We start from the raw sequence: 23729 nt of genomic DNA, 5'->3' as shown, positions 1-23729 counted from the left end.
TTGACTTGGACCTACTTTAAGTAAACTTCGACTGTAATCGTCGTCACTGCAGTTATTGTAAAGTAACTGTCACTTCTTATTCACACAAATCCTTTCACTTTTCTTGAGAATGAGAAAAAAGAACATGAGAGAATGCGCTTGCAAGAAAACGAGGTCGGTTGTGCAGGAAGTCAAGGCGGCCTTACAAGTGTGGAGAATCGGCGGTGACTTGCGTAGTATTGACACTTTTTTGTATTTTAGTTGTGTCCCCGCATTAAATTAGAATAGCTAAATTCAATACTTAAGTTTTCTTTTTTGACAATATATGGCAAAGTATTTAGACCCATGTATCTGTAGTTTTGGGGGGCTTCCGAACAAGACCAAATCTTCGAATGTAAAAATCTTTAACAATTACCTAACAGTAGCTAGCAGCGAACATCTATTCTTTTACCTAGTAGTGTTTGACAAAGGATATCTACTGCACTGTAATTTGTCTCATGGTTAACTCATACGTGGGGATGACAAAGTATAACGTTTTGGTTTATATTACCAATAACAATACCATCTTATGAGTAAAACTGTTAAAAACACAATATATCTTTTCAATTTTTCTCGTTATAACAGTTCTGAGGGCAAAATAACTGTATAACAGTAAGAAAAAACAGAGTATTAACATCCTGATCAGACTCGAGTTCTGTGATTATAATGACCGGAACAAATGTAAGCTATCAAAAATTTTCATAATGAAAGTCATAAAACTATGATCATAGTAAGAAATTTACTGCATTTCCATTTCAATACTAATTTGAAATACGTTTACCATTCAAAGGTACATCGAATTCGTCAGCGGTTTCTGGATTAGGCAATCTTTCCAACGTCACTAAGATACAAATAAGGTTCAAAGAAATACACCAGTAATAAAAATAAATACGTGAGACATCCCACCACATCAGTCAGCTCTTCAGCTCCTATACCACTACGTCAGTCAGCTCTCCAGCTCAGTCAGCCCTCTAACTTCCATATCAGTCAACCCTCTACCGCCATACTACCCCATCATTCAACCCTCCAGACCCTCACAAACACATCCCCTCAGTTGGATCTAAATTACACTTTAGACATCCTTGCACACCTTTACACCTCCATAACTCCACACTTACACCCACACCATGCAACCCACGCTTCAGCGACCACATATTGTACACCCACACCAAAGAATGAACACCACGGGCAAGAAGGTCGTATGAAGAACGCAGTTAATAGAAGTGGTTTACAGACAAGGAAACAAATCGTTCCCTTCCTTCTGGTCAGCAACACAAGGGCCAGCGAGGTGCAACCACACGGTAAAAGGTCATGACCCATACCGTTTTTCATGTATATCGTTCCTTCTCAGCTATGCCAAAATGGTTAATAAAGTATATTGCTAATGATGTTCTATACCAGTGCTTCCTTTACCGCCCTGAGGTTGGTGCTCGCCGATAATGTAGAACGTGTACACCCAGCGTGTACCGCAGGCGTACCCACCTGTACCATGGTGTCTACCTGGAGACGTAGAACCGCCTACCTAGCACTGTACACCCAGCCCGTGAGGTCAGTGACTGGCCCGGCACTCTAAACAGGATGGAGTGTGCAGGCTGTACCCCGTCAGTGCAACATTGGAATGTACGACATGCAGTGCAAAACTTTATTCCAACTGTTATTAAAGTATCCGCTGATCAGACTAGGCTGTTATTGAAAGGCGGGTGCTACGCTTAGCAAACTTGGACCGACGTTATACTTATAAAGTCTATGATGTTCCAATGTCAAGCTATACCATACTGGGGCCATATATAGACTTTAGTAAATCATGATAAATTCCGGTTTGATTGTACTAAACTATGCTATATTCCGTCCGATGAGACTGTAATATACTAGAATACATTCGAACCTACTCTACGTAATACTAGGCTGGGCTAAGCTGCTTTACCCAGACGGATGGCATCTGCCTCTACTCTTCAGCTACGCTATTCACATCTTGGCAACATCCAGACGATGACCATCTGGTAAGTCAAATACAGTAAGCTCGCTTCGGGAAATGGCGAATAGTATAAAAGAAAAGAAAGATTTATTTATTTATTTTGCTTTGTCGCTGTCTCCCGCGTTTGCGAGGTAGCGCAAGGAAACAGACGAAAGAAATGGCCCAACCCACCCCCATACACATGTATATACATACGTCCACACACGCAAAATATACATACCTACACAGCTTTCCATGGTTTACCCCAGACGCTTCACATGCCCTGATTCAATCCATTGACAGCACGTCGACCCCAGTATACCACATCGATCCAATTCACTCTATTCCTTGCCCTCCTTTAACCCTCCTGCATGTTCAGGCCCGATCACACAAAATCTTTTTCACTCCATCTTTCCACCTCCAATTTGGTCTCCCTCTTCTCCTCGTTCCCTCCACCTCCGACACATATATCCTCTTGGTCAATCTTTCCTCACTCATTCTCTCCATGTGCCCAAACCATATCAAAACACCCTCTTCTGCTCTCTCAACCACACTCTTCTTATTTCCACACATCTCTCTTACCCTTACATTACTTACTCGATCAAACCACCTCACACCACACATTGTCCTCAAACATCTCATTTCCAGCACATCCATCCTCCTGCGCACAACTCTATCCATGGCCCACGCCTCGCAACCATACAACATTGTTGGAACCACTATTCCTTCAAACATACCCATTTTTGCTTTCCGAGATAATGTTCTCGACTTCCACACATTCTTCAAGGCCCCCAGAATTTTCGCCCCCTCCCCCACCCGATGATTAACTTGTTTCCGCTTCTATGGTCCATCCACTGCTAAGTCTACTCCCAGATATCTAAAACACTTCACTTCCTCCAGTTTTTCTCCATTCAAACTCACCTCCCAACTGACTTGACCCTCAACCCTACTGTACCTAATAACCTTGCTCTTATTCACATTTACTCTTAACTTTCTTCTTCCACACATTTTACCAAACTCAGTCACCAGCTTCTGCAGTTTCTCACATGAATCAGCCACCAGCGCTGTATCATCAGCGAACAACAACTGACTCACTTCCCAAGCTCTCTCATCCCCAACAGACTTCATACTTGCCCCTCTTTCCAAAACTCTTGCATTTACCTCCCTAACAACCCCATCCATAAACAAATTAAACAGCAATGGAGACATCACTCACCTCCCACACAGCATCTATCCACCCTATCATATGCCTTCTCCAGATCCATAAATGCTATACAAAAATCCATATGTTTTTCTAAGTATTTCTCACATACATTCTTCAAAGCAACCATATATACATATATATATATATTTTTTTTTTTTTTTACTTTGTCGCTGTCTCCCGCGTTTGCGAGGTAGCGCAAGGAAACAGACGAAAGAAATGGCCCAACCCACCCCCATACACATGTATATACATACGTCCACACACGCAAAATATACATACCTACACAGCTTTCCATGGTTTACCCCAGACGCTTCACATGCCCTGATTCAATCCATTGACAGCACGTCGACCCCAGTATACCACATTGTTCTAATTCACCCTATTCCTTGCAAACCTTTCACCCTCCTCTATGTTCAGGCCCTGTTTGCTCAAAATCTTTTTCACTCCATCCTTCCACCTCCAATTTGGTCTCCCTCTTCTCCTCGTTCCCTCCACCTCCGACACATATATCCTCTTGGTCAATCTTTCCTCACTCATTCTCTCCATGTGCCCAAACCATATCAAAACACCCTCTTCTGCTCTCTCAACCACACTCTTCTTATTTCCACACATCTCTCTTACCCTTACATTACTTACTCGATCAAACCACCTCACACCACACATTGTCCTCAAACATCTCATTTCCAGCACATCCATCCTCCTGCGCACAACTCTATCCATGGCCCACGCCTCGCAACCATACAACATTGTTGGAACCACTATTCCTTCAAACATACCCATTTTTGCTTTCCGAGATAATGTTCTTGACTTCCATACATTCGTCAATGCTCCCAGGATTTTCGCCCCCTCCCCCACCCGATGATTAACTTGTTTCCGCTTCTATGGTCCATCCACTGCTAAGTCTACTCCCAGATATCTAAAACACTTCACTTCCTCCAGTTTTTCTCCATTCAAACTCACCTCCCAACTGACTTGACCCTCAACCCTACTGTACCTAATAACCTTGCTCTTATTCACATTTACTCTTAACTTTCTTCTTCCACACATTTTACCAAACTCAGTCACCAGCTTCTGCAGTTTCTCACATGAATCAGCCACCAGCGCTGTATCATCAGCGAACAACAACTGACTCACTTCCCAAGCTCTCTCATCCCAACAGACTTCATACTTGCCCCTCTTTCCAAAACTCTTGCATTTACCTCCCTAACAACCCCATCCATAAACAAATTAAACAGCAATGGAGACATCACTCACCTCCCACACAGCATCTATCCACCCTATCATATGCCTTCTCCAGATCCATAAATGCTACATACAAATCCATTTGCTTTTCTAAGTATTTCTCACATACATTCTTCAAAGCAACCATATATACATATATATATATATAATATATATATAATATATATATATATATATTATATATATATATATAATATATATATATATATTATATATATATATATATATATTTTTTTTTTTTTTTACTTTGTCGCTGTCTCCCGCGTTTGCGAGGTAGCGCAAGGAAACAGACGAAAGAAATGGCCCAATCCCCCCCCCCCCCCATACACATGTATATACATACGTCCACACACGCAAATATACATACCTACACAGCTTTCCATGGTTTACCCCAGACGCTTCACATGCCTTGATTCAATCCACTGACAGCACGTCAACCCCGGTATACCACATCGCTCCAATTCACTCTATTCCTTGCCCTCCTTTAACCCTCCTGCATGTTCAGGCCCCGATCACACAAAATCTTTTTCACTCCATCTTTCCACCTCCAATTTGGTCTCCCTCTTCTCCTCGTTCCCTCCACCTCCGACACATATATCCTCTTGGTCAATCTTTCCTCACTCATTCTCTCCATGTGCCCAAACCACTTCAAAACACCCTCCTCCGCTCTCTCAACCACGCTCTTTTTATTTCCACACATCTCTCTTACCCTTACGTTACTCACTCGATCAAACCACCTCACACCACACATTGTCCTCAAACATCTCATTTCCAGCACATCCATCCTCCTGCGCACAACTCTATCCATAGCCCACGCCTCGCAACCATACAACATTGTTGGAACCACTATTCCTTCAAACATACCCATTTTTGCTTTCCGAGATAATGTTCTCGACTTCCACACATTCTTCAAGGCCCCCAGAATTTTCGCCCCCTCCCCCACCCTATGATCCACTTCCGCTTCCATGGTTCCATCCGCTGCCAGATCCACTCCCAGATATCTAAAACACTTCACTTCCTCCAGTTTTTCTCCATTCAAACTCACCTCCCAACTGACTTGACCCTCAACCCTACTGTACCTAATAACCTTGCTCTTATTCACATTTACTCTTAACTTTCTTCTTCCACACATTTTACCAAACTCAGTCACCAGCTTCTGCAGTTTCTCACATGAATCAGCCACCAGCGCTGTATCATCAGCGAACAACAACTGACTCACTTCCCAAGCTCTCTCATCCCAACAGACTTCATACTTGCCCCTCTTTCCAAAACTCTTGCATTTACCTCCCTAACAACCCCATCCATAAACAAATTAAACAACCATGGAGACATCACACACCCCTGCCGCAAACCTACATTCACTGAGAACCAATCACTTTCCTCTCTTCCTACACGTACACATGCCTTACATCCTCGATAAAAACTTTTCACTGCTTCTAACAACTTTCCTCCCACACCATATATTCTTAATACCTTCCACAGAGCATCTCTATCAACTCTATCATATGCCTTCTCCAGATCCATAAATGCTACATACAAATCCATTTGCTTTTCTAAGTATTTCTCACATACATTCTTCAAAGCAACCATATATACATATATATATATATATATATATATATATATATATATATATATATATATATATATATATTTATATATATATATATATATATATATATATATTTTTTTTCTTTTTATTTTGCTTTGTCGCTGTCTCCCGCGTTTGCGAGGTAGCGCAAGGAAACAGACGAAAGAAATGGCCCAACCCACCCCCATACACATGTATATACATACACGTCCCCACACGAAAATATACATACCTATACATCTCAATGTACACATATATATACACACACAGACATATACATATATACACATGCACACAATTCACACTGTCTGCCTTTATTCATTCCCAGCGCCACCTCGCCACACATGGAATAACATCCCCCTCCCCCCCTAATGTGTGCGAGGTAGCGATAGGAAAAGACAACAAAGGCCCCATTCGTTCACACTCAGTCTCTAGCTGTCATGCAATAATGCCCGAAACCACAGCTCCCTTTCCACATCCAGGCCCCACACAACTTTCCATGGTTTACCCCAGACGCTTCACATGCCCTGATTCAATCCATTGACAGCACGTCGACCCCAGTATACCACATCGATCCAATTCACTCTATTCCTTGCCCGCCTTTCACCCTCCTGCATGTTCAGGGCCCGATCACTCAAAATCTTTTTCACTCCATCTTTCCACCTCCAATTTGGTCTCCCACTTCTCCTCATTCCCTCCACCTCCGACACATATATCCTCTTGGTCAATCTTTCCTCACTCATTCTCTCCATGTGCCCAAACCATATCAAAACACCCTCTTCTGCTCTCTCAACCACACTCTTCTTATTTCCACACATCTCTCTTACCCTTACATTACTTACTCGATCAAACCACCTCACACCACATATTGTCCTCAAACATCTCATTCCCAGCACATCCACCCTCCTCTGCACAACTCTATCCATGGCCCACGCCTCGCAACCATACAACATTGTTGGAACCACTATTCCTTCAAACATACCCATTTGTGCTTTCCGAGATAATGTTCTTGACTTCCATACATTCGTCAATGCTCCCAGGATTTTCGCCCCCTCCCCCACCCGATGATTCACTTCCGCTTCTATGGTCCATCCACTGCTAAGTCTACTCCCAGATATCTAAAACACTTCACTTGTCCAGTTTTTCTCCATTTAAATTTACCTCCCAATTAACTTGTCCCTCAACCCTACTGTACCTAATAACCTTGCTCTTATGTTTACTCACAACTTTCTTCTTTCACACACTTTACCAAACTCGGTCACCAGCTTCTGCAGTTTCCCACCTGAATCAGCCACTAGCGCTGTATCATCATCAAACAACAACTGACACTTCCCAAGCCCTCTCATCCACAACAGACTGCATACTTACCCCTCTCTCCAAAACTCTTGCATTCATCTCCCTAACCACCCCATCCATAAACAAATTAAACAGCAATGGAGACATCACTCACCTCCCACACAGCATCTATCCACCCTATCATATGCCTTCTCCAGATCCATAAATGCTATACAAAAATCCATATGTTTTTCTAAGTATTTCTCACATATATTTTTCAAAGCAAACACCTGATCCACACATTCTCTACCACTCCTGACACCACACTGCTCTTCCCCAATCTGATGCTCTGTATATGCCTTTACCCTCTTAATTAATACCCTCCCACATAATTTCCCAGGAATCTGCCTCTGTAATTTGAACATTTACCCCAGACGCTTCACATGCCCTGGTTCAATCCATCGACAGCACATCAACCCCAGTATACCACATTGTTCTAATTCACCCTATTCCTTGCAAACCTTTCACCCTCCTCTATGTTCAGGCCCTGTTTGCTCAAAATCTTTTTCACTCCATCCTTCCACCTCCAATTTGGTCTCCTTAGGTGTTTATTTTTCTTTTTCCTTTCTTTCTGGATTCATCAACCTTTCCTACATTATGTAACTGCACACACCGACATTAGTTCTGAAGGGGCCAACAGCTTAATTTTGATTGCCTGAAATCCACCATGTTACGGAAAAGCTCCTACTTGTTGCCATTTTGACATGTAGAGAAATTGTTAGATTAATACATTTTAGGGAGCGGGGGGCTGGAAATCCTCCCCTCTCATTTTCTTTTAATTTTCCAAAAGAAGGAACAGAGAAGGGGCCACGTGAGGATATTCTCTCAAAGGCCCAGTCCTCTGTTCTTAACGCTACCTCGCTAATGCGGGAAATGGCGAATAGTATAAAAGAAAAGAAAGATTTATTTATTTATTTTGCTTTGTCGCTGTCTCCCGCGTTTGCGAGGTAGCGCAAGGAAACAGACGAAAGAAATGGCCCAACCCACCCCCATACACAATGTATATACATACATGTCCACACACGCAAAATATACATACCTATACATCTCAATGTACACATATATATACACACACAGACACATACATATTACTCAAGCACACAATTCACACTGTCTGCCTTTATTCATTCCCATTGCCACCTCGCCACACATGAGGGGGCCAGAAATCCTCCCCTCCTTGTATTCTTAACTTTCTAAAATAGGAAACAGAAGATTAATACATATAAACCAATAAACAGTAGCTAAACCCTAACAGGGCATTAAGATTTTTGTGAAAGCCCCTGACTACAATCAACCTCAATGTAAGCCAATGAAATGAAGGGGAAAATAATGTCAAAATTAAATTAGTCAGCAACATAGAATTTAATTTACTGATGCCAACTAGTCAGCAAAATAACCATCATGTTTTCATTATTTCAAATTCAGAAACTATGGGATACATTGGTACAGGTAAACTAGTCCCCTGATGGTACATAGATGGCAGTAGCAAGAAGCAAGAGGAATATGATGAAAGTATAATTTTGATTCTTGAATTTACTTAAGCAGAAATAAAAAAAAAGTAATCTGCAAGTTCACTACTGCTGCGTCTCATGTCTTGAATGATCAAAGGTTGAAGTGTCATTAAATTTTGTTTTCTGTTATCGGATCATCATATTATTTGAAAATTACGAAGCATACTGAAGTACAACAGTGGAATTAACAATGCACTGAAAGTGAAAATGAAGAATCTGTTCAGTGAGGTCTACATGATCTGGTAATATCTCATTACGCCATGTTACACCAAAAGTGTATGTATTTCTGGGGGTATGAATTATATATGCACTTCAAGAAAACTACCAGCAAACCCAGTGTGAAGCCAAGATATTAAGAAGACAAAATACAGTCACTTGTGAGCCAATTGCACAAACTGCCATATGATTTACATAAACATTTTGCATGTCCAATATGTTGGTAATAGTAGTCAGGTTGCTAAACTTGTAAAGTTTTAGGAATTCTATATAGTATTCCTCTACAAAATGAAATTTGCTTTTATAAGAATGTCTATCCTAAATGTCATAAAAGGCAATTATAATGGGTAGGTGTATGGGAGGTGGTGGCAATCCTTTTCTTTTGTATTATCATTTTCAAAGTCAGGAGCAGAGAAAGGAGGTATGACAGGATTTTTCTTTGAAGGCCCAGTCATCTTCCTGTAGCCACAGTGGTATGATAGGAAATAGTAAACAAAAAAAAAGATGTTTAGCAATTTAAAATGCAGATAATGGCTAAGAAAATATTATCATTCAGAGTACAAAACAGTACAGCAAGATGTGAAATGTGCAAATTACAGAACCTCATGGTTATTTTTCTCCAATATTGCAGTTTCAAGATAAAATCATAATTACTCAATTATTTCAGTTAACATATTCAGTCCCTAATTGTGCCACATCATTAAAGTTGTATATTTCAAATGATGATTACAGATGAATGATTTTTTATGTGCGAAAGATGGATTTTGTGTGTAAAGGTGCAGGTGTAAATGATGTTAGTCACACACATCTTAGTGTAAAAATCACAACAACTTTTATCATTTTAGCACACTGCACAGAGGATCAGGATATGTTTGAATGAACTGAGTGATTGAGCCCACTTATCCATCCTAATATAAATGGAAACAAGGTTTAAAATCATAGATAGGAAGAAATAAACAATCAACCACTACTGACCTAGGTGGAAGGAAGAGCAGGCACTGGCAGAGAGACAGGCAGATACATATGTTTACTTCAGGGTTACTCTGTTCTCAGCAAAGGCCTGGATTAGGACAAAATATGCTAATGTAGCTTTAAACATCTGATGAAAAACATTTTTTTAAATACTTTATTCTAATTCATAAGTTCACCGCACAGTTAAAAACTATAAAAATGCAAATTATAAAAATAATCATATAAATTTATCAAGGTTCATCTGGTTGATAAAAACCTACTCTTTACATTTAGACTTACAATCAAAATTTTTCTACAATCCATAATCACATCTGTTTTCTGGCAAGATAATACAAAACCCTAAAAATCTTCAGTATCAAAAGACATGAAAACAACAGTGAAACATAATATTTTGAGATGGCTTGGGCATGTTAAAAGAATTTAAATGGGGAATTCACAAGGAGTGTGCATGATAGTACAATTAAAGGGGTTGGTATGAGAGAAAGACCACTTGAGACATGGGAAAACAGAGTGGAAGAGTACTGGGGGAAGAATGTATGGAATGGTGCATACGAGGGAGGCATGTTAGGACAGGGATAAGTAGAAACTCTTCTGCCATGACCCCCTTGACGGGAATTCCCAAAGGGAATAGGCATCAGAGATATAGAAAGACAAAGAGAAACAACAGTAAAACAGCTAGTGAACACTAGCTCTTAAGCATAACAGAAACAGTAATTATTATTGACTATCAGAATTCTCTTGCCCATCCTCCTTTTTTTGCATTCACAATTCATTTTTCGTAGGTGCTACCAGACTCTGCCTGTAAGGGAACGATCTCATTGAAGAACATCTCATTCCAAAGGAGTCCGTCATTTCCCTGCTTCTGATTGTAACACAGCCTTGAAGCTGCACAAGCCCCATGAAAAGGGTCCAGAATAATGAACATGGGTGCTATGAAATAAGAGGAAATTTTAAAAAGTTTTTAAAAATACATTAAATCTCCAATCTAATCTACTAATCATCACAATAGTTGGGATGGGATAGTTCTTGTGGTTTGTGTCTCATATGGCTTTACTGTACGGCAGTTGTGTTGCCAAACCACAACTTGGGAGTGATGAATCTCCATTGGCAAGGATAATACATTACTTCTGTCCTGAACAGTCAGATGAAGTCCATGTAGAGGTTGGAAGATAAAGGTTAAAAGATAATACACTTTTCTGCATCTTCTGTAGCAAATCCTGCAGAGTTGGGAAGAAGGGAAATAATCTAGAGGGGAAGGCAATCATAAAACAAGATTATGATCTTCAAAACTTATCCCCTCTCATTCTCTGTGCTTTAAATCACTCTAAAATCCTGCATTTTGTATCAATATGGCCTAATGTGACTGTACCTGCAGCTGTCTTATTCATATAAATACGCATATTGATTTAATAATTCAAAATGAACAAATATTCTGTTTTCTGCTTTTCATCACATCAAAATTTTGCTTTCCATAACTGTAAATGTCATGATGTTCTTTCTATCCTAACATAGCCAAATTCTGCATTAATGCATGACTCGACCACAAGTGAAACCATGTTGCGAACCCAAAAAGAGGTAGGGTTGGCAATGTGTTATCTCCTTCATTATGCTCAATGATGTCTACTACAACTCTCATGTGAGACAAAAACTAGATTTTCTCATTCTGGCAAAACTATCTCACAAAACTGGTAGACATAAACATAATTTCCTTTTAAACTATTCAACAAAGAAAAGAATTTTTCTCAACTTAAAACTATTGATTAGAATAGTGGTCAGCTCCTTGTAACCAACCGAGTTGTCACTTCAAATCTTATTTACAGTATCTATCAGCCTTCATTTTAGAACGACGATCAAGAAGAGCTTCATGTAGGTGGCCTTGATTCCTTGCATCTTTAAGTTCATTCACACCTTCTTCACTGATACGAAGATGCTTATCTTGGAATTTCTGAAACTTTTTGACATAATTTTTTTCAACATCTCTGAGTTTCCCACGCTCCTCTTCAGGTATTTCTTTAGGCTTGTCACAGTCCCTACAAAACCAATTAATAAGATCATACACAGTAAGAGAGAATGGTGTTATATACAGAACATATAATTTGGGAGGAGCAGTGTGATTTAATTTGAAGTAAAGGATATGTGGAACAGGTGTCTGCTTTAGAGAATTTATATGAAAAAATACTCAAAGAAAGTGAATTGTGTGTAGCACTTACTGATCTGAAAGAAGTGTATGATAGGGTTGACAGAGAGGCTATGTGAAAGGTTGAATGAATATACAAAGTAAATGAAAAGTTTCTATATTCAGCAAGGAGCTTTCACCCTGGGGGTAAGGCATATGTGCATGAAGCCAGGGAAAGAAGGTGAGTAGTTCCAGTTGAAAGCAGGTGATCTTACTGTGGCTGTTTAAGCTGTTCAAGGTTGGGGTGGTGAGAGAGGTAAAGGCAAGGAGCTTAGATGAGGGACAGATCTAGTCTGATGAGGGTGGGAGGGTCAAGGATGGTGAATAAGTTGTTGTTTCCAAATGGTAAACTTTACAAGCTGGTAATTATTCATTTGTAGTGTGGAGAGAGACTTTTACACTCATGGAGCTCAATCAACTTCTTAAATTTGTACACTGGCCACATCAACCATGTCTTCATCCATCATTCAGCCACCACTCTTATACACAGGTTCATAAGGCTACTTTAAGGTAAAGAAAGTTTAAGAGGTGGACTGATCACATAAGGAATGACATTGTTATAAAGGTGTGGCAGTACTGAACAAATATATAGTCAAGCTAATGAAGAATGTGAAAACAAATAAAAATTGGTATAGGTTATCTGCTTAGGATTAGTATGAACAACAACCAACTCTATACAAGATAAGACAAAAAATGAAGAGCTAACTTAAGTCATACATGATTAAGAATTATTAGGGTAGTGAATTTCAATTACCTGAGAGCACTGGATCGTATAGTTATCATCTGATCAGGTCCAGCTTTTGAGCTCACTGCTACTACATTGTCTTCTTCATCAACACCAAGAAAAAAACTATTTGCTGCTAGCAAAGCCATTTTACCATCCTGAAAATATAGGTACTCTGAATATTCTATTATCATAATCATTTTTAAAGTTCATTTTGTGTGTGAGACTGTACTCCTACATCAAACTCTTTCTTAATTTTTCAATCATATAATTACTAAGAATCTTGTGGAGGTGTTCCTGCAGCTCCAAGGCTGTGCTACAATCACCATCAGTGAAACGATGGACTCCACTGAAGTTGGAAGTTCTTTGACAAGATTACAAATCTTTTGGCCACCGAGAATGATAAAACCTTCCTAAAGATGAGTTTCAAACTGCAGTGTAACCTCATACAAGTGAAGTCTGGTTATACCATATTTTTTGTTTGATACAGAGGAATACAGAAAACTTAAAAGAAAACTGGGGTAAAATAAGAAAAGAACTGGAAAACGTTTCACAGGAACAAACTGATGATCTCCAGCTTCAATGTAATCACTTACTTATTCTAAATACTTATGTGTAACAATTTAGCATTTCATGGTAAGAACAACCTACAAATGTTATTCAAATGGAAAATGAGTGAGAGTAGCATGGTATTGATCATCTCAAGAAAAACTGGGTTAGTTCTCTGGAGTTTCCTGACCTAGTTGTAACATTTGATTCTATTACATCATCTGACTCTTCATCCTCTAGATGAAGTTGAATATTCAGAAATTTAGAGGACTTTGGAAAATTTGATTAAACTTGTAACAACACTGCAACCCAGTCAGCATATGATGCTTTCCTTGTAAGAAAGTTTTCATGTGGAGAAAAAAATAAACTAAGAACTCCGATATACAGATCAATCTTTCTGTACAAAATGAAAATTTTTACTTTTGTTCCCATGTACCATGAAAATCATTCATTTCATTTTCTTACATGTTTGTCATTTCCAGCATAAGTGAGGAAGTGTCAGGAACAGAAGAAAACATTGGAAAAAATGTCAGATACATCAATAAAAAATTATAAGAAGTTGAAGGAAGAAGCTATCAATAAAAACAGAAAAGCATTTTTCCCCATGATACTGCTTCCATCTTCGAACAAAGATAATGGGTCGACTACCATTAAGCAGACTGCCTTTGCTATTAAAATTTCACTCTACTTAAGTCACTTCCCACAAGAATTATATCAGATTTTATCTTTAAATAATTTCCTTCTAAGGCAAATTATCAACTACTGAAATTTTCAGCCTACCTGAAAGACAGGCTCCCACATCTCTCTTGGACCAATAGCATCAGCACGGCCCACAACCCGACCAGCCCCATCAACACCCAAGTACTTATTGTAACCAGACTTGAATGCAATACGATCATCACCAGCTGGCACTGCTGTTAACACTTCCTCTGGAGAGGGACCTTCACCTACAAGGGAAAAGAAATAATCACTAATTCAAGTCCAGCAATTCGGACAATCATAGTGTCCACAATATTTCACTTACTGCCAAATTCACACTCAAATCATACAATTGGTTAAGAGCACCAGACAAGTGGCTAGCTTCCTGAGAATTGCAGGGGTTCTACAAAGATAAGAAGTCCTGGAACAGGAAGTAAGTAATAAGTACAAGAAAACTTACTTATGACATATAGTGACTAACTGAACATGCACAAATTCTTATAACATAAACTGATTTAACTTTCAAATTTATTGTTACCTTGATCATGTGGTGCACCAGCAGTAAACAGTCCATTGTCCAATGCTCTTACATACACAGGCAATTCACCCAGCTGTATGGCCAAAGATCCTGTCATCTGTCAATAAAAAAAAAGTATGTAATTTTGAGCATCACCACCAACCTAAAGGTGATGGCACTCTAAATTTGTTTCATATAAGGACATTTTTCCTAATTTTATTGGAAAGGTCTCATCTAAGGGATGTTTTAGGTCAAGCGAACAGGGAAGCTTATCATTCTTATATGTAAATACCACAAACACACAGCAACCCAAAGTCCACCCAACTGTTCATCCTCCTCTAGGGGCTGGTTGATAAAGTGGGTACCTGGCATAGGCTAGGGTGTGTATGAGTGTGTCTGTCTGCATGCACACATAATAACTGAGATGTCCATATATACAAGGGTAAGATATAGGGCAACATGAATGTAAAACTCTCTCCCTATACCACACACATAATAATTACAATCAGTAATTACTCACACACACACACACACACACACACAAAGTTATCCACAAAAAGACACCCTAGCATCTGCCATTTATCAGGAGTATGTGTTTGTGTGATTATGATTTGTGTGTTCCAGAAAGAAAGTTTTACACTTGTGTTGCCCAGTGTCTTAACCTTGTATATGCATAACATGTCTTTACTCCCCTGTATCACACACAGACACACACCCTAGCCTCTACCACTATTGGAGGATGAACAGCCAGGAAGACTATGGACCTGCTGCCAAGACCAGGATTCAAATCTATGCAGGTTTGATCCCTGGTAGCACTTGCATATGTGATGGGCAGTAACACTAACCACTGCACCACAGGGTCTGTGTGTGTGTGTGTGTGTGTGTGTGTGTGTGTGTGTGTGTGTGTGTGTGTGTGTGTGTGTGTGTAAATAAAAAGGAGTAAAGACTGTATATATACTTATTTATCTATCTATTATACTTTGTTGCTGTCTCCTGCGTCAGCGAGGTAGCGCAAGGAAACAGACGAAAGAATGGCCCAACCCACCCACAAACACATGTATATATATACATGTCCACACATGCACATATACATACCTATACATTTCAGTATACATATATATACATACACAGACATATACATATATACACATGAATATAATTCATACTTGCTGCCTTTATTCATTCCCGTCGCCATCCCACCACACATGAAATGACAACCCCCTCCCCTGTATGCGTGCAAGGTAGCGCTAGGAAAAGACAACAAAGGCCACAATTGTTCACACTCAGTCTCTAGCTGTCATGTATAATGCACCGAAAATATATATATATATATATATATATATATATATATATATATATATATATATATATATATATATAAAGGAGTACAGACATGATGCATATGTGGACAGTTAAGAGATGGGGTAACACGAATCTAAAACTCTCCACATAACAAAAATAGTAATCACACACACACAAGGCTGGGTGGTTTGTTTTTCTGGACTGCCAAGAAGCAATTGACAATGTCACATAGGAGGCAGGTCAAGAAGCTGGATATTCAAGCAGAAAGTAGGGGTATACTACTTAGATGGATAGATCATCTCAGTGGAAGAAAAGCTTTCTCAAAATGGATTGAAGTCATCATGATATAATGCATGGTTATGTTCTGGGACTATTGTTTTTCTTGATCCAAGAACATGGCTTTCAAGAAGGGCTGGGATCCCATCTGAATATGTTTGTGGATTGTGCCAAGGTCATGTGGGAAGTGAAAAGTGAAGAGGATTGCATTTAATCTATCATTGAGTATGTGCACATTACAAACTATTTCGTGAAAGCATGAATTTGCCTCTTACAAATATACCGAACATGTGATAAAAAGGCTGGACCAGGATTGAGGAAAGTACTCTTATGTCTTACATGTTATAATGCTGGATAATTCATATATTAAACATATAATCCACATTCTATATTACATTTCTTATTTAGTGATTTTGATTCATAATGTATCTTAACTGCACAGTATGTTTCTCGACATTGTTCACATTCTAGGATGAAAATTAGGTTGAGAAATATCCCCAAAGAATATTACTCCACTTGCCACAGAACCTACAGTAAAATGTGATCCCATATCTGGTGCTTCCATTAAGTTGTAATTTCCAAGGAAGCATCCCCAACAATAAGGGACATAAGTATATACATCCTGAATGGTCAGCCAATACCACTCAACAAAACTCCAACAATACTAGGTATCACACATGATACACTCACTAGAATTTATTCCCCACACACGACACACAAATGGCATTCACTCCCCACATCATACACATCAACATAATGGCCATAAACTCAATAGCCTCAAAACACTTTTTGGCATCAGAATAACACACTCGCCAGTCACAGTAGGAAACGAGCATGAAGTAACTTTATAAAATTAAATTTCACCTGGTGCACAGAAGTGCAATGCCACCATCCACCATGATCTGTAGTGTCCGTGTTTTTACTGGCTTTGCTGCTATTACTGCCACTCTCATCCTCTGCTTTCCTTTTCTTTGATTTATGTTTCTTGTGTGATCTGATGAAGGTTACTTAAATTAGATCATAGAGAATCCACTACACTTTGCATAAGTTTGCAACTTAACATTTAACGTAATTTTGTAGTTAACTACACAACTTATTCACTCTAAATTTACATAACAAATGGTACTTTGTTTAGCTAGATATTGCGAAAATAATCATAACAGGTATATTTTACAAAAATCTTGTATGATCTTTAAAGTAAGAATCCTAAGTGACTGTACTACAGCAAATTAACTTATTTGAATAAAATGCATATTCAAGTACAGTACACGTAAACAGAAGACTTTGCCCAGTATTTTAGACTAAACAACATTAACATTAGTTAAGAAATTTCATTAACACTACGTCACTATAAGGTCCATTCTGTAAGCATTACACCTTTAGAGATAGAGAGAAATTAATAATTCTTATATTGCGAACGTAATAAGGTGACAGTATTAAAACCGTATAACGTCTAAATTTCGTTATATCTACCTTTTCTCTCCCTTCAGTTTTAACTTTGCAACTTTTACTTTGCCGTACTCGGACATCGCGGAAGATCAAAATAAAAACAAATTTCTATACTAAGGGTTATGTAAGTGACACACAAAAGAATGAAATACAATAAAGAATAAAAATCTTGAACGCTATAAATGGAAACCTTTAAAAGTAACAAAACATGCCAAATCCTACATATAATTTACTTTCTTATCATTCCAACAATTGTTTTTTGAACATTTACATGATATGTATCTAAAGTTGTTAAAGCGTTTAATTCGTAAATCCAGATTTTCTCTGTAGGTATCCGTAATGTTTCATCAAATTTGTATACCTCAACTAATGTATAAACAAACTGCTGATATGTAGATATAACATAAAAGTATATTACTGTATAACAGTGAACGGGTAAAAAATCACTGGTATCATCCATAATAAGGAAGGGATATGAGAGGTCAAATTGTTAGTCATATATATTTATGATAATTACATCGCTGATTTTCCCCGTTAAATCACTATATATATATATATATATATATATATATATATATATATATATATATATATATATATATATATATATATTCATGTGAGAAACTGCAGAAGCTGGTGACTGAGTTTGGTAAAGTGTGTGGAAGAAGAAAGTTAAGAGTAAATGTGAATAAGAGCAAGGTTATTAGGTACAGTAGGGTTGAGGGTCAAGTCAATTGGGAAGTGAGTTTGAATGGAGAAAAACTGGAGGAAGTGAAGTGTTTTAGATATCTGGGAGTGGATCTGGCAGCGGATGGAACCATGGAAGCGGAAGTGGATCATAGGGTGGGGGAGGGGGCGAAAATTCTGGGGGCCTTGAAGAATGTGTGGAAGTCGAGAACATTATCTCGGAAAGCAAAAATGGGTATGTTTGAAGGAATAGTGGTTCCAACAATGTTGTATGGTTGCGAGGCGTGGGCTATGGATAGAGTTGTGCGCAGGAGGATGGATGTGCTGGAAATGAGATGTTTGAGGACAATGTGTGGTGTGAGGTGGTTTGATCGAGTGAGTAACGTAAGGGTAAGAGAGATGTGTGGAAATAAAAAGAGCGTGGTTGAGAGAGCAGAAGAGGGTGTTTTGAAGTGGTTTGGGCACATGGAGAGGATGAGTGAGGAAAGATTGACCAAGAGGATATATGTGTCGGAGGTGGAGGGAGCAAGGAGAAGAGGGAGACCAAATTGGAGGTGGAAAGATGGAGTGAAAAAGATTTTGTGTGATCGGGGCCTGAACATGCAGGAGGGTGAAAGGAGGGCAAGGAATAGAGTGAATTGGAGCGATGTGGTATACCGGGGTTGACGTGCTGTCAGTGGATTGAATCAAGGCATGTGAAGCGTCTGGGGTAAACCATGGAAAGCTGTGTAGGTATGTATATTTGCGTGTGTGGACGTATGTATATACATGTGTATGGGGGGGGGTTGGTCCATTTCTTTCGTCTGTTTCCTTGCGCTACCTCGCAAACGCGGGAGACAGCGACAAAGTATAAAAAAAAAAAATATATATATATATATATATCCCTGGGGATAGGGGTGAAAGAATACTTCCCACGTATTCCTCGCGTGTCGTAGAAAGCGACTAGAGGGGACGGGAGCGGGGGGCCGGAAATCCTCCCCTCCTTGTATTAACTTTCTAAAATGGGAAACAGAAGAAGGAGTCACGCGGGGAGTGATCATCCTCCTCGAAGGCTCAGAGTGGGGTGCCTAAATGTGTGTGGATGTAACCAAGATGTGAAAAAAGGAGAGATAGGTAGTATGTTTGAGGAAAGGAACCTGGATGTTTTGGCTCTGAGTGAAACGAAGCTCAAGGGTAAAGGGGAAGAGTGGTTTGGAAATGTCTGGGGAGTGAAGTCAGGGGTTAGTGAGAGGACAAGAGCAAGGGAAGGAGTAGCAATACTCCTGAAACAGGAGTTGTGGGAGTATGTGATAGAATGTAAGAAAGTAAATTCTCGATTAATATGGGTAAAATTGAAAGTTGATGGAGAGAGGTGGGTGATTATTGGTGCATATGCACCTGGGCATGAGAAGAAAGATCATGAGAGGCAAGTGTTTTGGGAGCAGCTAAATGAGTGTGTTAGCGGTTTTGATGCACGAGACCGGGTTATAGTGATGGGTGATTTGAATGCAAAGGTGAGTAATGTGGCAGTTGAGGGAATAATTGGTATGCATGGGGTGTTCAGTGTTGTAAATGGAAATGGTGAAGAGCTTGTAGATTTATGTGCTGAAAAAGGACTGATGATTGGGAATACCTGGTTTAAAAAGCAAGATATACATAAGTATACTTATGTAAGTAGGAGAGATGGCCAGAGAGCGTTATTGGATTACGTGTTAATTGACAGGCGTGCGAAAGAGAGACTTTTGGATGTTAATGTGCTGAGAGGTGCAACTGGAGGGATGTCTGATCATTATCTTGTGGAGGCTAAGGTGAAGATTAGTATGGGTTTTCAGAAAAGAGGAGTGAATGTTGGGGTGAAGAAGGTGGTGAGAGTAAGTGAGCTTGGGAAGGAGACCTGTGTGGGGAAGTACCAGGAGAGACTGTGTACAGAATGGAAAAAGGTGAGAACAATGGAAGTAAGGGGAGTGGGGGAGGAATGGGATGTATTTAGGGAATCAGTGATGGATTGCGCAAAAGATGCTTGTGGCATGAGAAGAGTGGGAGGTGGGCTGTTTAGAAAGGGTAGTGAGTGGTGGGATGAAGAAGTAAGAGTATTAGTGAAAGAGAAGAGAGAGGCATTTGGACGATTTTTGCAGGGAAAAAATGCAATTGAGTGGGAGAAGTATAAAAGAAAGAGACAGGAGGTCAAGAGAAAGGTGCAAGAGGTGAAAAAAAGGGCAAATGAGAGTTGGGGTGAGAGACTATCAGTAAATTTTAGGGAGAATAAAAAGATGTTCTGGAAGGAGGTAAATAGGGTGCGTAAGACAAGGGAGCAAATGGGAACTTCAGTGAAGGGCGTAAATGGGGAGGTGATAACAAGTAGCGGTGATGTGAGAAGGAGATGGAATGAGTATTTTGAAGGTTTGTTGAATGTGTCTGATGACAGAGTGGCAGATATAGGGTGTTTTGGTCGAGGTGGTGTGCAAAGTGAGAGGGTTAGGGAAAATGATTTGGTAAACAGAGAAGAGGTAGTAAAAGCTTTGCGGAAGATGAAAGCCGGCAAGGCAGCAGGTTTGGATGGTATTGCAGTGGAATTTATTAAGAAAGGGGGTGACTGTATTGTTGACTGGTTGGTAAGGTTATTTAATGTATGTATGACTCATGGTGAGGTGCCTGAGGATTGGCGGAATGCGTGCATAGTGCCATTGTACAAAGGCAAAGGGGATAAGAGTGAGTGCTCAAATTACAGAGGTATAAGTTTGTTGAGTATTCCTGGTAAATTATATGGGAGGGTATTGATTGAGAGGGTGAAGGCATGTACAGAGCATCAGATTGGGGAAGAGCAGTGCGGTTTCAGAAGTGGTAGAGGATGTGTGGATCAGGTGTTTGCTTTGAAGAATGTATGTGAGAAATACTTAGAAAAGCAAATGGATTTGTATGTAGCATTTATGGATCTGGAGAAGGCATATGATAGAGTTGATAGAGATGCTCTGTGGAAGGTATTAAGAATATATGGTGTGGGAGGCAAGTTGTTAGAAGCAGTGAAAAGTTTTTATCGAGGATGTAAGGCATGTGTACGTGTAGGAAGAGAGGAAAGTGATTGGTTCTCAGTGAATGTAGGTTTGCGGCAGGGGTGTGTGATGTCTCCATGGTTGTTTAATTTGTTTATGGATGGGGTTGTAAGGGAGGTAAATGCAAGAGTCCTGGAAAGAGGGGCAAGTATGAAGTCTGTTGGGGATGAGAGAGCTTGGGAAGTGAGTCAGTTGTTGTTCGCTGATGATACAGCGCTGGTGGCTGATTCATGTGAGAAACTGCAGAAGCTGGTGACTGAGTTTGGTAAAGTGTGTGGAAGAAGAAAGTTGAGAGTAAATGTGAATAAGAGCAAGGTTATTAGGTACAGTAGGGGTGAGGGTCAAGTCAATTGGGAGGTGAGTTTGAATGGAGAAAAACTGGAGGAAGTGAAGTGTTTTAGATATCTGGGAGTGGATCTGTCAGCGGATGGAACCATGGAAGCGGAAGTGGATCATAGGGTGGGGGAGGGGGCGAAAATTTTGGGAGCCTTGAAGAATGTGTGGAAGTCGAGAACATTATCTCGGAAAGCAAAAATGGGTATGTTTGAGGGAATAGTGGTTCCAACAATGTTGTATGGTTGCGAGGCGTGGGCTATGGATAGAGATGTGCGCAGGAGGATGGATGTGCTGGAAATGAGATGTTTGAGGACAATGTGTGGTGTGAGGTGGTTTGATCGAGTAAGTAACGTAAGGGTAAGAGAGATGTGTGGAAATAAAAAGAGCGTGGTTGAGAGAGCAGAAGAGGGTGTTTTGAAATGGTTTGGGCACATGGAGAGAATGAGTGAGGAGAGATTGACCAAGAGGATATATGTGTCGGAGGTGGAGGGAACGAGGAGAAGAGGGAGACCAAATTGGAGGTGGAAAGATGGAGTGAAAAAGATTTTGTGTGATCGGGGCCTGAACATGCAGGAGGGTGAAAGGAGGGCAAGAAATAGAGTGAATTGGAGTCATGTGGTATACAGGGGTTGACGTGCTGTCAGTGGATTGAAGCAGGGCATGTGAAGCGTCTGGGGTAAACCATGGAAAGCTGTGTAGGTATGTATATTTGCGTGTGTGGACGTGTGTATGTACATGTGTATGGGGGGGGGGGGTTGGGCCATTTCTTTCGTCTGTTTCCTTGCGCTACCTCGCAAACGCGGGAGACAGCGACAAAGTATAAAAAAAAAAAAAAAAAAAAAAAAAAAAAATATATATATATATATATATATATATATATATATATATATATATATATATAAATATATATACATATATATATCTTTTCTTTTTTTCATACTATTTGCCATTTCCCGCATTAGCAAGGTAGCGTTAAGAACAGAGGACTGGGCCTCTGAGGGAATATCCTCACCTGGCCTCGTTCTCTGTTCCTTCTTTGGGAAAATTAAAAAAAAACGAGAGGTGAGGATTTCCAGCCCCCCGCTCCCTCCCCTTTTAGTCGTCTTCAACGACACGCAGGGAATACATGGGAAGTATTCTTTCTCCCCTATCCCCAGGGATATATATATATATTCTTTCTTTCTTTCATACTATTCGCCATTTCCCGCATTAGCGAGGTAGCGTTAAGAACAGAGGACTGGGCCTTTTAGGGAATATCCTCACCAGGCCCCCTTCTCTGTTCCTTCTTTTGGAAAATAAAAAAGAAAAAAAAGAAAAAAAAATTGAGAGGGGAGGATTTCCAGCCCCCCGCTCCCTTCCCTTTTAGTCGCCTTCTACGACACGCAGGGAATACGTGGGAAGTATTCTTTCTCCCCTATCCCCAGGGATAATATATATATATATATATATATATATATATATATATATATATATATATATATATTTTTTTTTTTTTTTCATACTATTCGCCATTTCCCGCGATAGCGAGGTAGCGTTAAGAACAGAGGACTGGGCCTTTGAGGGAATATCCTCACCTGGCCCCCTTCTCTGTTCCTTCTTTTGGAAAATTAAAAAAAAACGAGAGGGGAGGATTTCCAGCCCCCCGCTCCCTTCCCTTTTAGTCGCCTTCTACGATACGCAGGGAATACGTGGGAAGTATTCTTTCTCCCCTATCCCCAGGGATAAATATATATATATATATATATATATATATATATATATATATATATATATATATATATATATATTTTTTTTTATACTTTGTCGCTGTCTCCCGCGTTTGCGAGGTAGCGCAAGGAAACAGACGAAAGAAATGGCCCAACCCCCCCCCACACACATGCATATACATACGTCCACACACGCAAATATACATACCCACACAGCTTTCCATGGCCCACCCCAG

General features: G+C 39.8%; 1 protein-coding gene across 1 annotated transcript; it reads right to left on the bottom strand.

Annotated features, from left to right (window-relative positions):
• Positions 1-9573: 9573 nt before the first annotated feature.
• On the bottom strand, positions 9574-17888 carry FRG1 (FSHD region gene 1). The gene is made up of 6 exons (XM_071684115.1): positions 17760-17888; positions 17151-17280; positions 14730-14826; positions 14273-14439; positions 12974-13101; positions 9574-12073 (listed from the first exon to the last, which is right to left on the bottom strand). The coding sequence occupies exons 1-6, from the start codon at positions 17813-17815 to the stop codon at positions 11854-11856; spliced, it is 798 nt and encodes a 265-aa protein (XP_071540216.1). The 5' UTR covers positions 17816-17888; the 3' UTR covers positions 9574-11853.
• Positions 17889-23729: the final 5841 nt, after the last annotated feature.

This window comes from Panulirus ornatus, chromosome 37 (assembly GCF_036320965.1).
Source record: "Panulirus ornatus isolate Po-2019 chromosome 37, ASM3632096v1, whole genome shotgun sequence".
Lineage (NCBI taxonomy): Eukaryota > Metazoa > Arthropoda > Malacostraca > Decapoda > Palinuridae > Panulirus > Panulirus ornatus.
The sequence above is the reverse complement of the archived record's forward strand: the minus strand, read 5'-3'. Positions and strand labels throughout refer to the sequence as shown.